At 42.2% G+C, this 13,458-nt stretch overlaps 2 protein-coding genes across 7 annotated transcripts in view; one reads left to right on the top strand and one right to left on the bottom strand.

Annotated features, from left to right (window-relative positions):
* HDHD2 (haloacid dehalogenase like hydrolase domain containing 2) overlaps window positions 1-12,283 on the top strand; it is a 69,512-nt gene extending 57,229 nt beyond the window's left edge. The window contains exons 11-15 of one of the 2 annotated variants that reach the window (XR_008291432.1): window positions 1,257-1,377; window positions 5,311-5,446; window positions 10,317-10,656; window positions 10,802-10,920; window positions 11,470-12,283. The gene's annotated coding sequence lies outside the window, so the exon portion shown is untranslated. Of the gene's footprint in view, window positions 1-1,256; window positions 1,378-5,310; window positions 5,447-10,316; window positions 10,657-10,801 lie in introns of both variants that reach the window. The other variant, XR_008291431.1, reaches the window with a different exon arrangement.
* Window positions 1-13,458, bottom strand: part of KATNAL2 (katanin catalytic subunit A1 like 2) — a 67,656-nt gene that overhangs the window by 15,387 nt on the left and 38,811 nt on the right. For 3 of the 5 annotated variants that reach the window (XM_015069988.3, XM_015069990.3, XM_053205554.1), the window contains 5 exons: window positions 11,321-11,419; window positions 9,254-9,317; window positions 8,934-9,052; window positions 3,547-3,638; window positions 1,249-1,359 (listed from right to left, as the gene is read on the bottom strand). In XM_015069988.3, coding sequence (XP_014925474.1) covers window positions 1,249-1,359; window positions 3,547-3,638; window positions 8,934-9,052; window positions 9,254-9,317; window positions 11,321-11,419 — 485 coding nt within the window. The remainder of the gene's footprint in view (window positions 1-1,248; window positions 1,360-3,546; window positions 3,639-8,933; window positions 9,053-9,253; window positions 9,318-11,320; window positions 11,420-13,458) is intronic. The other 2 variants (XM_053205552.1, XM_053205553.1) reach the window with 1 other exon arrangement.

Here is a 13,458-nt window from a genome sequence, read left to right as displayed (position 1 = left end):
TTGTATATAAATGCCTCTATCATGAAAACATAAGATGCTGATCACCTTACACATTAGTGCAGTCTTATAAATTTGAGGGGAGGTGGAGCCAGGCTGAAATTAGGAATATATTTAAAATAACAGATTCCACATGAATGTCATCATCTCTTTTCAGTGACTTCTTTGGGAGCCTAGATGACCAGCATGCACAACAGCACGCACAACATTCATCTTTGAATGTAGAAACACAAATGGATGGGGTGGGGGTGGGGGAACAGTGTCACAAGTCCCAGCTCTGTTGCAGATTTGCTGTTGACTTTGGGTGGATTGACCTTCCTTGACCTTGGACCCTACCTGCAAATGGGAAGAACAACATTTCCTTATCTGTCTCCTGTTTTACCTGCCTCAAAAGAGATAATGTGTGTGAAAATATTCTTGGGACTATAAAGGAATTAGAGTTACTTTTTAAATATACTCTCCAAGTAGATAGTTTTCCCTAGTCAACATCTCTTATTTCCCAATTCTACTTCTAGAATTGTTCTTTAACCACTCTGGGATACAGCTTGAATAAAACACTCAGAGAGTAGATTATATTTTCAATTAGAGATTATTTAGCTTCCTATTTACTATGTAACATTAAAGGTTTTCCTCCTAATTTAAAAAAAAGTTTGATTTTAATACTGTTAAAGAATAAACATATTATTTCTGGAATATTCCTGAGTTCTAAAGATTTTAGCATTGTATTAGTTCTCTGCCAAAGCCCTGCATAAATACAGTAAATAATTTGGCTTTAAACTCAAAATGTCCATTGAAAATTTTTTTTATGTTTATTTCTTTTTGAGACAGGGACAGAAAGAGACAGAGCATGAGTGGGGGAGGGGCAGAGAGAGAAGGAGACACAGAATCTGAAGCAGGCTCCAGGCTCTGAGCTGTCAGCACAGAGCCTGACATGGGTCATGAACCCACGAACCATGAGATCATGACCTGAGCTGAAGTGGGACACTTAACCAACTGAGCCACCCGGGTACCCTTCAAAATGTCCATTTTAAGTATTGCTAGTGGTAGGCCTGACTTATGTTCCTTCTTTTAAGGCAGATTCTTTCATGGTACAGATAGCAAGGACTGAGGCCTTGACCAAGAAAAACTTCAGATTAATCTTCCAGGGCTGGAACCAAACATTGAGACTTTGCCCAAACTGGGCAATATAACGTCTTCATCTGTACTCAGTGTCTCATGGAAATGCATTTAAAATGTACTAAGATCTCTTACCATGGCAGGTTAGAAGCTGCTAAGACAAACACGAGATCTTCTGAGCGAGCCAGCCCGTCCATCTGCACCAGTAACTCTGTCTTCATCCGGAGGCTTCCTTCATGTTCTCCCCTACAGAGAGACACAGAGGTGAGGTTCTCCCAGGACAGAGTCTTTGCTTCCAGGACAAGAGCGGCACTCACAACATTGATTCAGTGCCTGTAGAACAGGTTCCTTGCCTCATTCCTGGGAGCCACTCGTAGGAGAGTTGAAGGAAACGAGTAGTTTGGTATTATTTTCACATAGAGAGTGAGAGAAAGGAAGTAAATGAATATAATGACGACATTGAGAAGAAAACCAAAAATTGGCAGTGAACTAGAAAATAACTAAAGGGCAGACAGTACTACTAATCGATTGAACACAGCCGGGCTGGGTCTCTCTGTAGTAGTATTATTTGCCCTTTGTAAAAACGGATAATTGAGAATAATCCTTTCGTTTATACAGCAGGCATGAAAGTGCTTTTATACACCATAGTTCTTTTCATATAATTTATGGATATACTCTATTGAAGAAGAGAGATAAGCTACTGCATTGAATCTATTTCATTCTCTTCTAATAAGAGGCACGATAATGACACGGAGAGTATGTTTTCCTTGCACAGCCTGCTGGGGCTGTCTGCTGTGCAGATTCACCCTCCAAGCCCCACCTCCACCGCAGCCAAAGACCGTCCCGCCATGAAGGAGCTCACTCCAGGACCTAACAATCTAAACTGGCTCTGAATCCGGACTATATTCAGCAGGCTCTCCTTCTTCTTCACTCGTATAGACTGAGTTAAAAGGACAAAAAATGCCTTTCTTGGACAACACGGCATTCAACTTCTCCTCTCTGGGCATGTGTAGTGGCAGCATCAGTTAGGTATGTGTTTTTGTTAAGAACTGTACCACTCACTGTCAAACTACCTTTTCCCAGGAGAAAGGATAGTCTCACAGTATAGTTATGTATTTATTTAGGATTTACCGATACTTATTCTTTTCATATGACCCAGGAAGTTCTCAGAGCACCTGCCTTTATTCCCTGACTCTAGTTTTAGGGGTCAAGTTCCAGGCAAGGAAGCTGCCATTCAGTGTAAAACTCGGAGTACAGTCAAAGGCAGGAGATAAAGCTTCCAAATTAGCCATTCAAAGCTGTGGGAAACCCCGGGAATGGAGATTGACAAAGTGAATGTAAGAATGAGTGCACAGTTCACTCTGGTAGGGCAGGCCAGGTGGGCTGGGTCTTTGCAGACAGAATGACCACTAAGGTGGTCTCGTGGGTGCCTATCCAGGTGCCTGTGCATGTCTGCCCCTGTCAGGTCCTGTATAGAGAGGCAGAGCATCTAGCCTGAGGCTGACAAGCACCCATGAAGCCATGGAAATTGTCCCATTGACCTCAATGCCATCAATCCCATGCATCCTGGGTGCATCCTAATGGTTGCTTTTCCCTGTTAGGAAAATGATTTCCAATAAGTAAAATTTCATAAATTATAGTTGTACTTCCAAGAAGTTGAGTATTTGCCTTTTATCACTATTAGTTCTGCCTTGATGATGGTCCGTCCATGAGAGGCCATTAATAAATGCCGCTGTGTTGAGATTTCCCGGACACCTGTTTTTTCCAAGCCAGGTTTAGTAAGAAGTTTCAAAGAAGAATACTTCTGATGAAGACAGAAAGAGTTTCTTAAAACACACACACACACACACACACACACACACACACACACACACACAAGGCTCACTGTAGTCTGAGATGTGTTCTTTCCTGCTGGGGATGTTAGTGGACACTTAATCTTTAGAGGTAACATATGTGACATATTTAAAATCAGACAGGCTGACCCACCACCTGATGTCACAGAAAAGTGGTGGCTTCCCTGGCCTCACACACTTTGTCGAGAGCTACCTCTTGGGACTTGGCCTTTGCAGCCCCATTCCCCACAGGCAGCCCCTCTGGCTCCAGAGGAGGTGGTCACGAGCAGCTATTTTGAGCCAGCGAGACTGTTATGGCAGCCTGGGATCGTGGGGCTGGGTGATCTTCAGGCCTGAAAACCACTCTGTGGGGAAAGGGGGAAGGGAGGATGACATTTCCTCCGGTTATAAAAACTACTTAAATCAGCTATTCAGTTAACAGGATCTAATTTAAAGACCTTTCCATGTGTCTGCAGAAAATTTGTGGGCTTATTAATAGGCTCATTCTGCTGGTAAATGTCGATGGGCTTCCGACCATCAAACACACTTACAAGAGGGGAGAAGCGATGACCGAAAAAAAAAACACAACCCTGTCTGTTACCCAGGAGCCGTGCCTCTCTGACTCATCACTGACTCCAACTCGTCCAGGAAGATGGTGGAGGGGGCGTGATAGCGGGCGAGTTCAAATAACACCTGGGTGGGAGAGAAGCAACCACATGTTCAAATTCATATAGTTAAGTTAAAGTTCTCAGATGCTCCCGGAGATTAAGAGCTTAGAATGGCTGTAATGTTAAGTATTTATGCTGCACTCTGTTCTTTCATAATAACTTTATAATCATTACTCCTTAGCACAACCCCATGGGGTTGGACGGTCCAATTATTTCCATTTATCACTTGACAAAATTAGAGCCAGAGAGAGTTAGTGGTTAGTTCAAGGTTACTAATCATAAATGGGAGAGCTTAAGCTAAAACTCAATACCTGAGCTCTAGTTGGTTAGTTAGCCCCCGAGACTCCCTGCCAATAACATGTTCCGTATGGACAAAAAAGCCTTGGAATATGTAAAGTCATTTAATGGTTTTCCCTCAACCTTTCAGGACAATGAGAGAGGGTCATTCTCAGAAGGAAGAATTGTAGGGGAAGGATACAGTTCCAGTTATGGGTAACAAGAAGAATTTTGCCCCTTTCTGCTCCCCAAATTACTCCACGGGGTCCTTATGCCACTCCAAACACTGTTGTTTGGTAGGTTCAGGTACTTTGAGGGAATTTAAGGCAATTCCCAATTGAATAAAATGTTCCATTCCAGAATAAAATATTATAGACTGAACAAGAACAGGAAAACAGCCAGCAAAAGAACAGACATATAAAAACAAAATAAAGAGCTCTAAAGGGAGATGTGGTAGTGATGAAAAGAGTATAAAAAACTAAAGCTTTTTTTTTTAACCTTGAAACTGATCTCTTGAGCATCATATACAATTCTTCACTGGTTGATCGGAGAAAGTAGTAGAGACTTAGAAAAGAATATGAAAGGGCGGGCCTACGCCAGCCAACTCCATCTTGTTCTGTGTCCTTCACCTTGACCACACCTCCTTCCCTTGAGTAACCCCCCCTCACCTGCCTAACAGGACTCGGACCCTTCCCCAGGACCCTTCCCCAGCCAATCGGCTGAGGCCACAGCCATTACCTCACCAACTGCCCCTAGGCCCCAATAAAACCTTTGTCCTTTTGAAACTCGCTCTCTTTCCCTGGTATCTCACCGCTGCGTCGGTGCAGGTAGGGGATTGAGCTCGAGCTAGCTCGAATAAAGGCTCTTTGCTTTTGCATCGGACTCGGCTCCCTAGTGGTCTTTGGGGATCACGAATTCTGGGCATAACAAATAGAGGTTCTTTAATAGGCAAAGGGGATTTATTCTCTATGTCACTTAGCGCTAGCAAAGTATCACAGAACAAATCAGAGGAGAAGAGCCCAGAAAAGGCCAGATTGTGTTTTCCTGGGTAGTGGCAGGTTACCCCTTGCCGGTCTCCCCGTCACTGAGTGGGAAGTCCCTCACCTTCACCACTGCTTGTACGTGTGGTGCACCCATGCTCATGAGCAAGTATTTTCCTTTCACAGAATCCTGTTTCATTCGGCCAAGACAGTTGGCTCAGCCTAATGAACTGAGAGAACAGTGTCAACGCCGGGACACCCATCACGAGTGCCTTTTAGACACGATAGCGTCGCGCTCATTAGAAGCAAGCAACTTGTTTTCCTTGTCACAAAAAGAAAAGCCCCAATACAGCTGATATTAAGGGTGATTACAAAGCAGCAATCTACCCAATGAAAAGTGGAATATCAGAACTCTTTCATAGAACCATACATGTTTTTAAGGTGCTCCCCAAGGTGCAGAGAGACCAAGGGGCCCTATGAGACCAAACGCCCAGTTGGAAGGAGAACCACATCCGGACTCTGTGTCTCCATATTGACCACTGCTCTTCCCACTGCCAAAGAATATATAGAACTCCAGGTAAGTGCGCTGGAAGCGTTAGTCCAAAATTTTCAAAAGTACTTGGAGGAAGTTAAATCATACAACTAGGGGTGGGGGTGGGGGAGGGTGTTGAAAGATGTAAGCACCAACAGGTGTGTGCATTTGCTAAAGAGACCACTCAACTATTCAATAGCATCAATTCCTAGGAGGCATGAACATTAGGAGGGGAGGGAGGAACATAACCCAAGGGTTCCCTATAAATAACTCTTTGATTGGAATAGGAAGAGAAACAAATGGTAGGAAAGCTTCTCTGATGTAGAGGAAGGTCCTGAAGGGTTCTCTTTATCTGAAAGCTTCACAGTAAAGATTTTGACAGCATGACCAAGATTTTCCAGGTGAGGATCCTTCCAAGAGCTCAGAAAAGAATTTCTGAGACGATAGAGGATGAGATCCCTGAAGGTTAGGAGAGGTTATCTGTTTTCCCTTTGAATTACTTTTTTTAAATATCCAAAACCAAAAGTGCATTTCACAGGAAAAAAAAGGAAATGCAAATATCTTCTAAACCTATAAAAAGATGCTCAAGTTCATTCAGAGTTAAATGCATATTTGAGCACTGAAATATTAATTTCACTATCAGATTGGCAAAGATTTTTTTTATTATTTTTAAAGATTTTTTAAATGCTGATTTATTTTTGAGAGAGAGCACAAGCAGGGGAGGGGCAGAGAGAGAGGGGAACAGAGGGTCCAAAGTAGGCTCCTTGCCGTCAGCACAGAGTCCGACTCGGGGCTCAAGCTCACGAAACACGAGATGGTGACCCGAGCCGAAGTCGGACGCTTAACTGACTGGGCCGCCCAGGTGTCCCAAAGATTTCTAAATTTGGGTGGTACACAGTGTTGGCCAGGGTGGGGGAAAGAACACGCATACCATTTATGGGTGTAGAAGCTGGTGCAACCCTGTTGTCAGGCAATTTGTCAATCAGTGATCTTTCATTCTCTCTGACCTAGCAATTCTACTTAAGAGAAATCATCTTACACTACTATATACGCAAGGACATGGATATGGTAAGATTGTCTGCTGTAGCTTTGTTCATGATAGCAGGAGGCTAGAAACAACCTAACTGTTGTTTACATTAGAAATAGCCATTAAGAAGAGACTGGTTAAATACATTTTGCAATGAACATTCCATGCAATGAAATCTGATACAGACTCATAAAAGAACATGTTCTGTCTACAATAGTGTGGAACAATATTCAAGTTATATTGGTAAGTGTGAACAAAAACAAAAGTTATAGAAGGATATGTGTAGTACGTTCCTACTGACATTTAGTAAAGAAGGAAGATATAGATGCAGTTGTTGGTATTTATATAAATATGATAAATGTTCTGGAAGGCTGCACTAGCAACTGTAGCAGTTGCCCCTGGGGAGAAGGTTCAGGGGTCTATATGCCCTTTTGTATCTTTTTTTTTTCAAAAATACGAATTATTTTTAAAATATATGGGAAAGGAGGGGGAGAAATTGAGGAAGGAATCATTTCCTCACCCCTAGAATTTTAACAAAATAATTCTGAAGCAGAAGAAAACTTTAGTTAAATAAAATGCTCACACAGAATAGAGAGTTCTTGTTAAGTGACTTTTCTGGCAATCCCACATTAAACAAGACAATTCTTTTAGTAGTTTCAATCTTTGTTAAGGATATTCATAAAATATTTGAATTCGTTCTTCTGTCTAAGGAAGTCCTGTCCAGAGAATATAATGTAATCTTTCTTTGAGCATCTTGCAGTGTTTTGAGCGCATAGTTGTAAACACCACTTTTTCATGACAGGAGGTGAATCTAAACTGAGTCTGGGGGCATCTCCTAAGAGTTTTAGTGTTCTGCAGCAAATAGAAATGGAATGTTAAAAAAAAAAATCTTCGGGGTCGCCTGGGTTAGCATCTGACTTCGGCTCAGTTCATGATCTCATGGTTCATGAGTTCGAGTCCCACGTCCTGCTCTGTGCTGACAGCTCAGAGCCGGAGGCTGCTTTGGATTCTGTGTCTCCCTCTCTGTCTCCTGCTCAAGCTCTGTCTCTCTCTGTCTCTCAAAAATAAATAAACATTGAAAAAAAAATAACTATTATATATGAGAATACTATTTAGGAGAAAATTCAGACCAGAGAAAGAGGTCTAGAAATAACAGAGATGGCAAAATAAGCTGACCAAAAAAAAAAAAAAAAAAAAAAATCTTCAGGCTGATGATTTTATAGTTAGTTGGATTTCAGCTCATTGAAATCAAGCTAACTAGAATCACATGGAACCCCAAAATTTAGGAACAGGTGAGTTCAAACCCTATCTTTGGACCTGGCACTAAGTTAGACTCAAAGAACAAAGAAACAGATGTCAACATGGATTTCTACAAATTACAATCTCGATGGGGTGATAAGAATTCGTAGGGGCCCCTGGGTCCCTCAGTCGGTTGAGCCTCTGACTCTGGATTTTGGCTCAGGTCATGATCTCACGGTTTATGAGGTCAAAGCTGCGTCGGGCCCTGTGCTTACCGAATGGAGCCTGCTTGGGATTCTTTCTCTCCCTCTCTCTCTCTCTGCCCCCTCCCCTGCTCATGCTTTCTTGCTCACAAAATAAATAAATAAACATTCAAAGGAAGAATTTATAAAAACTTACACATTTGAAGTAACTTGAGAAAAGTATCAAAGTAATAAATAATAGGTCATTTTAGGTAAATCAATCCTATAAAAATATTCTATTATGACTTCCAAGTAAGCCATAATATTTTGAAAATAAGTCATCTAAGGGAATGTAACCTAAGCAAAATATTTTAGAGTAAATTTCTTTTCAGAAAATTTATAGTATTTACATTTACTTAGTATTGATTACTTGCCAGTCATTCTACAGAATTCAATAGTTTAACAGGATTTCTGAGAAGGACCCACTTTACATTGAGGAGTAAATCATAAACAGGTGTTCTCATAAGATAACTGGGAAGTATAGTAAAAAATGTTACATTATATTTTATATAAAATATACTTTCTATTTCTCTCCTAAGGAGAGAAAAAACTCTAAGGCTATGGGGCACTGTGGAGGAAAGTTGCTCAGACCATCTGAAAGAATAATTGTCTTAAATTTCTTGATTCTTTGAGTATGTAGTGTAGGGACTTGCAGACAGTAGCAGCCTCTCAAATGTTAACTGAATATACCGCACATGCTTAATAATAAATGCTTCTTGAATGAAGAAAAAAATATTCCACTTCATAAACAACCTTTTCCCCAGATTCCATTCCTAAGCTACATGAATCACAAAAGGACCATTGGTCAAATTCCCAAAGGAAAGGACATCATGTTTTGCTGATGGGGACAGGATTAATATCCACCTATAATAGTCAATCAATCCATCTTCTGGGTTTTTAGTAATCAAGATCCGGGATAAATTCTAACATATAAATTGCTTAAAAACAAATAAGCTCTAACATCATTTTGTACCACTGTATTTGCTGGCACTTATTCTGAAAAAACAAAATCAGGAATTCCTACCCGAACAAGTTTTTCTGAATCCCCTCTCCATTTGCTGACAATGGTAGACGCAGAAATGTTAAAGAAGGTTGTTTTGCACTCCGTGGCCACAGCTTTGGCCAGTAAAGTCTTCCCTGTACCTAGAGACACATGGGGATGAATTGTGAGCAACACTTGAACTCCATTCCTCTGCTAACAGATAGAAGTCAGTGTCACAAGAAGTCGGTGAAAAAGGAGATGGTTACCTAGCGGTCATTAGCCCCAGTGCTGAATGAGGACAGGACAAGTCGTCATCCACACACACACTTAATATCAAGACCCAAACAGAAAGATTCCTTTACCTGGAGGGCCATACAGCAGCAGTCCTTTCCAGGGGGAGAGAATTCCTGTAAACAGCTGTGGGTACTATGGAAACAAGGAACAAAGAAGAGGTTTGGTATCCGTATGTCAGCCTACACACCCTCAGCGCAATAAAATGAAGCCAGAGTGAAACACAGCACAATTCAGACAGTCAGCCTTTTTTTAAGGCTGGCTGCTTCTATTTACATCATATTTATCCCAGGTTGACTTTCACACTTGATAGGAATGCGTGGCTTAATATTTGTGGCTTTTTACAAGAGCAGTTTTGTTTTGTTTTGTTTTAAGGAAAAGAAAGGCGTACGTGGGTACTTTTCTTCTCCATTACAGTAGTTATTGCCTACATACATAACATCATTTCCCCCAGGGGTCTATATACAGGGTATTTGGCAATCTTGAATGTTGTGAACAGGGAGTGCCCTTTAAGATAAACACCAGAACCGACAAAGGTGTGTGCGAATTAGGCATGAAGTTATGGTGAAGCCTGATTTAGAAGCTGGGAACCTTGGTGCTGAATGCATTATGAGACACTTACTCCAAACAGGACATACATGAACTTTAGTGATTCTCTCCCGTTAGTTCAAATTCAGACAATCTGGAGCATAGGTAGAGTTGACAGAGAACAAGGAAGAAGGAAAAACAATAGTATGATTATAACTAGCTATTAGTTTCTTGCTGATGCTAATGTCAAAATCTCGATGTCATCACATACAGAGCTTATGATACTATGGAGATAACACATCCAGAGTTTCAATGAGATGTCCTATCCTTTCCAGAAGACTTGTATTGTAGAGCCATTCAGAGGAAAGGGTGAATAAATTCCCACTAGTTCTGAATACCAGCATATTTTTTTACTCCCATGTCAGAACACAGAAAGAGAGGGGAAAGACATTCCAAATTCATTGATTTTTGTCTCATTAGAATAGAAGCAGCCAAAAATCAGGGGCTGCATGGGCTCAGTGGTAATAATAAGTAGGTTATTCAATACAATAAATTTGTTATCTTCACTGGGGAAGATCACAGAAAATGGCCGCAAATTATCTGCAGCTCCTCCCACCACATGAATCTGGACTTGGCCTTGTGACTTTGGCCAATGAGACATCAGCAAGTAGAAGAAGAGACGTGGGAGATGCTGTTGGATTGGGACCTGCCCTTTCTTGCTTCTGTCTGGGAACCCTCTGTCACCATGGGAACAAGACTCGGTCTGCCTGCCGGAGGATGAGAGGCACGTGGAGAAGTCTCAGTCGTTCCGTTTATTCCAGCTTTCCCAGCCACCCTGGCTGATGCCCCGGATGTGGGAGTGAGTCCAGCCAGTATCATGTGGCAAAGAGATGAGCTGGCCCTGCTGGGCCCAGCCCAAACGGCATACCCCCACAGGCGCACATAAGTAAGTGATGGTTGTTTTTCTAAGGTGCGAAGTTTTGGGGTGGTCTGTTTTACAGCCAGAGCTATGTGGTACACTGACCTTCTCAGTAGCACAGTTGTAAACCCACCATGGAAAGTCCTGTTTTTCTATTTTCTTTCCTGTTTAGTGAACCACTCTGCACAAAGACTTGTCAGGAATAAGCAATGAGCACAACACGGTGGCTTTCCTGCTGGTGCCCTGGAAGGGGCTGTCTAGTCCTTACAACCAGTCAAAGCAAAACCCCAGGTGATGTGGGTATTGGGGAGGGTAGGCGGTAAGATGTATAGAAGCAAAGTGAGAGGCCCTCTCTTACAGGAGGTATTTCTGCTATAATACGTATATTTTTAGGGAGGCAGGCTAATTTGAACCTATCTATAGCAACCGGCAAATCATATATATTAGAGTCTTAGATCTTAAATGATCACTTGAACAGACACCTGCCTTGAACCAATATGTAACATGATTCCAAATTGCCTACAACGGACTGGGCCTTGGTACTCCAACGTTTAACCAAATACTGTGACACAGGCAAAAAGTTAACTTGATGGCAGAAAAACATCCTGTCCTCTTCCTGATGGGTGCATGACATACAGTTTGTCCAATGGATAATGAACAGAAATACCCCCACGAGGCTTCCCATCCTTACCCTTATAGGGTACACGACAGCTTCTTTGACTAACTGCTTGGCTGCATCGAGTCCAATAATGTCATTCCACTTTATGTTTGGACTATGGAGATAAATGTCCTGCAATGCACATTTGATCATTTTGTTAAAACTAGTGTTTTCCTCCACAGCTGTAATAAACACAGGAGCAGCAGAATACTTGACTTACAATAGGATGGAAAGGTGATAAAAACTTTTCATGTTAGATATACGTATATATGCATATTGTAATCATGGGCTAGCTCACTAAATGGATGCCATGAACATATTCAGTGATTTTTCCCTGAAGAAGATATTGGTGATACAATATGGTACTTTTAAGAGGGAAAAAAAAAAATCTCCTAACGATGGACTATACCTGTCTTCAGTTAATAGCAAACCGTGCTGATTTACGGCTGTAATCAAAGAGGCTACAGAATATGCCTTCAAATTACATTGGCTTTGACTGCAAAACATAGTTCCTAGCCAGTGCCTGGCTCCCCTTGCTCCTTGCTCTCTCAAACGCTTTCTTAATTTGTGGCCTAAGAGAGATCACGCTCCTCTGAAACCAATTTCTCTTTTTCCCTAGTGATCACCCCTACTTTCCATCAGGAGCAATTGCTCCTACAAAATTCAAGGAAGCCAACAACGGGGCAAAAGTGCGGTCTGCCCTCTCCTTGTGGAGCCCTGTAGCAACCATCTGGGGCAATCAATTAAGGCCGGTTTTACTGATAATTCATTTAAAGTTTCCAAACGTCAATTTCACAAGCCACCTCGGAACAGTCACTCAGGGCCTTTCTCAGTAGGAGCTCTTTCAGGCAAACTGAGTAACTAGTGTGTTACATCAAAAAAAAAGAAAAAGCTCCCTCTTTCAAGTCATTCTGAGTGACCACAGAACAATCTGGGAACTAGTTTTATGTGTATTTAATTTTTAAATAAACAATACACGCACATGGTTCAAAAACACACGTTTTCAATGCTGGTGACATGTTTTGCCCCCACCCCTGTTGCCTGTCTCTCCGTATCCCTCTGCCACGGGTGACAACTTTTATTAGAGAAACTATTCATTCAAGTGATTTTAGGCGTGATCCATTCCTGGACAGGATGGCAGCGAAAGCACATCTATCTTCCAAAATCTTGGGAGAACCCTCCCTGTCTTTAGACAGTGTATCTGCCTGCTAGCCCACCAGCCACTCACATTCTTACTACCACACTTTCTTAGAAGAAGCTTGGCACACAGTGGAGATTGATCTACCCTGGAATTCAAAGCAGCCATAGATAAAAGCAGTATTCTTTGCCCTCTTCTAGAGCTGACATTGAGTTCCACATAGCAGTACTTAATTTCCCAAGGGGAAGTTCCTCCTCATAGCCGCAAAACTTATCAGTCAGAACTCAACAGGACTGCCTCATGAGGTGGTGAGCTCCCCAACACTGTAAGCATTCAAGCAGGGACTGAATGACTACTTCCTGTGGCACTGTAGGAAAGATGCCAGGTGGAATCATTTCAGGCCACTTCTCCTCTACACGTCCGTTATCATTAGTTATGGTATCCTATTGCAGAAACAGTAACAAAAAGGATATTTTTCTCTGCTCTCTGGTGCATCCGAATTACCACAGCCTGGCTCAATCCTCATCCTCTCTCACTGGTAATAACTTGAGAGCTGGTCTCCTTATCTCTATTTCTTTGATCTCCATCCACCACACTGTCATCAGGACATCTGAGTAGCCCATTCTCCCGATGGACACCTTTCAAAGATTCCGCATGTCCTCCAGACAACTTCCAATGCTGGGCTAGTGCTCACTATGCCCCTAGCTCAGGAACTCTGGCCTCTCTCTGCAACCCCGTTCCCCACCACTCCTTGGGGCTCATTCAGCTCAAAGCAGTACGATTTCACAGTGTGTTTGGCCCAGAACCCTCCACCCTCCCTCTTCTACTTTTTCACGTGCCTATTTCTTATGTATCTTCTTCCCTAGTGCTTTCCCCACCCTTTGGCACAAAACACCCCTCCTTTGGGTTCTCCAAGTGCACCTTACCCATGGGATGAGAGACTCTTTCAGGCAAGGACTGTGTCTGATTTGTTCATCTTTGTGTTTCCAGCCCCCACCGCATGCTTGACACCTAATAGGTGCGGTAACAGCTG

Source organism: Acinonyx jubatus, chromosome D3 (genome assembly GCF_027475565.1).
Source record: "Acinonyx jubatus isolate Ajub_Pintada_27869175 chromosome D3, VMU_Ajub_asm_v1.0, whole genome shotgun sequence".
Lineage (NCBI taxonomy): Eukaryota > Metazoa > Chordata > Mammalia > Carnivora > Felidae > Acinonyx > Acinonyx jubatus.
The sequence above is the reverse complement of the archived record's forward strand: the minus strand, read 5'-3'. Positions and strand labels throughout refer to the sequence as shown.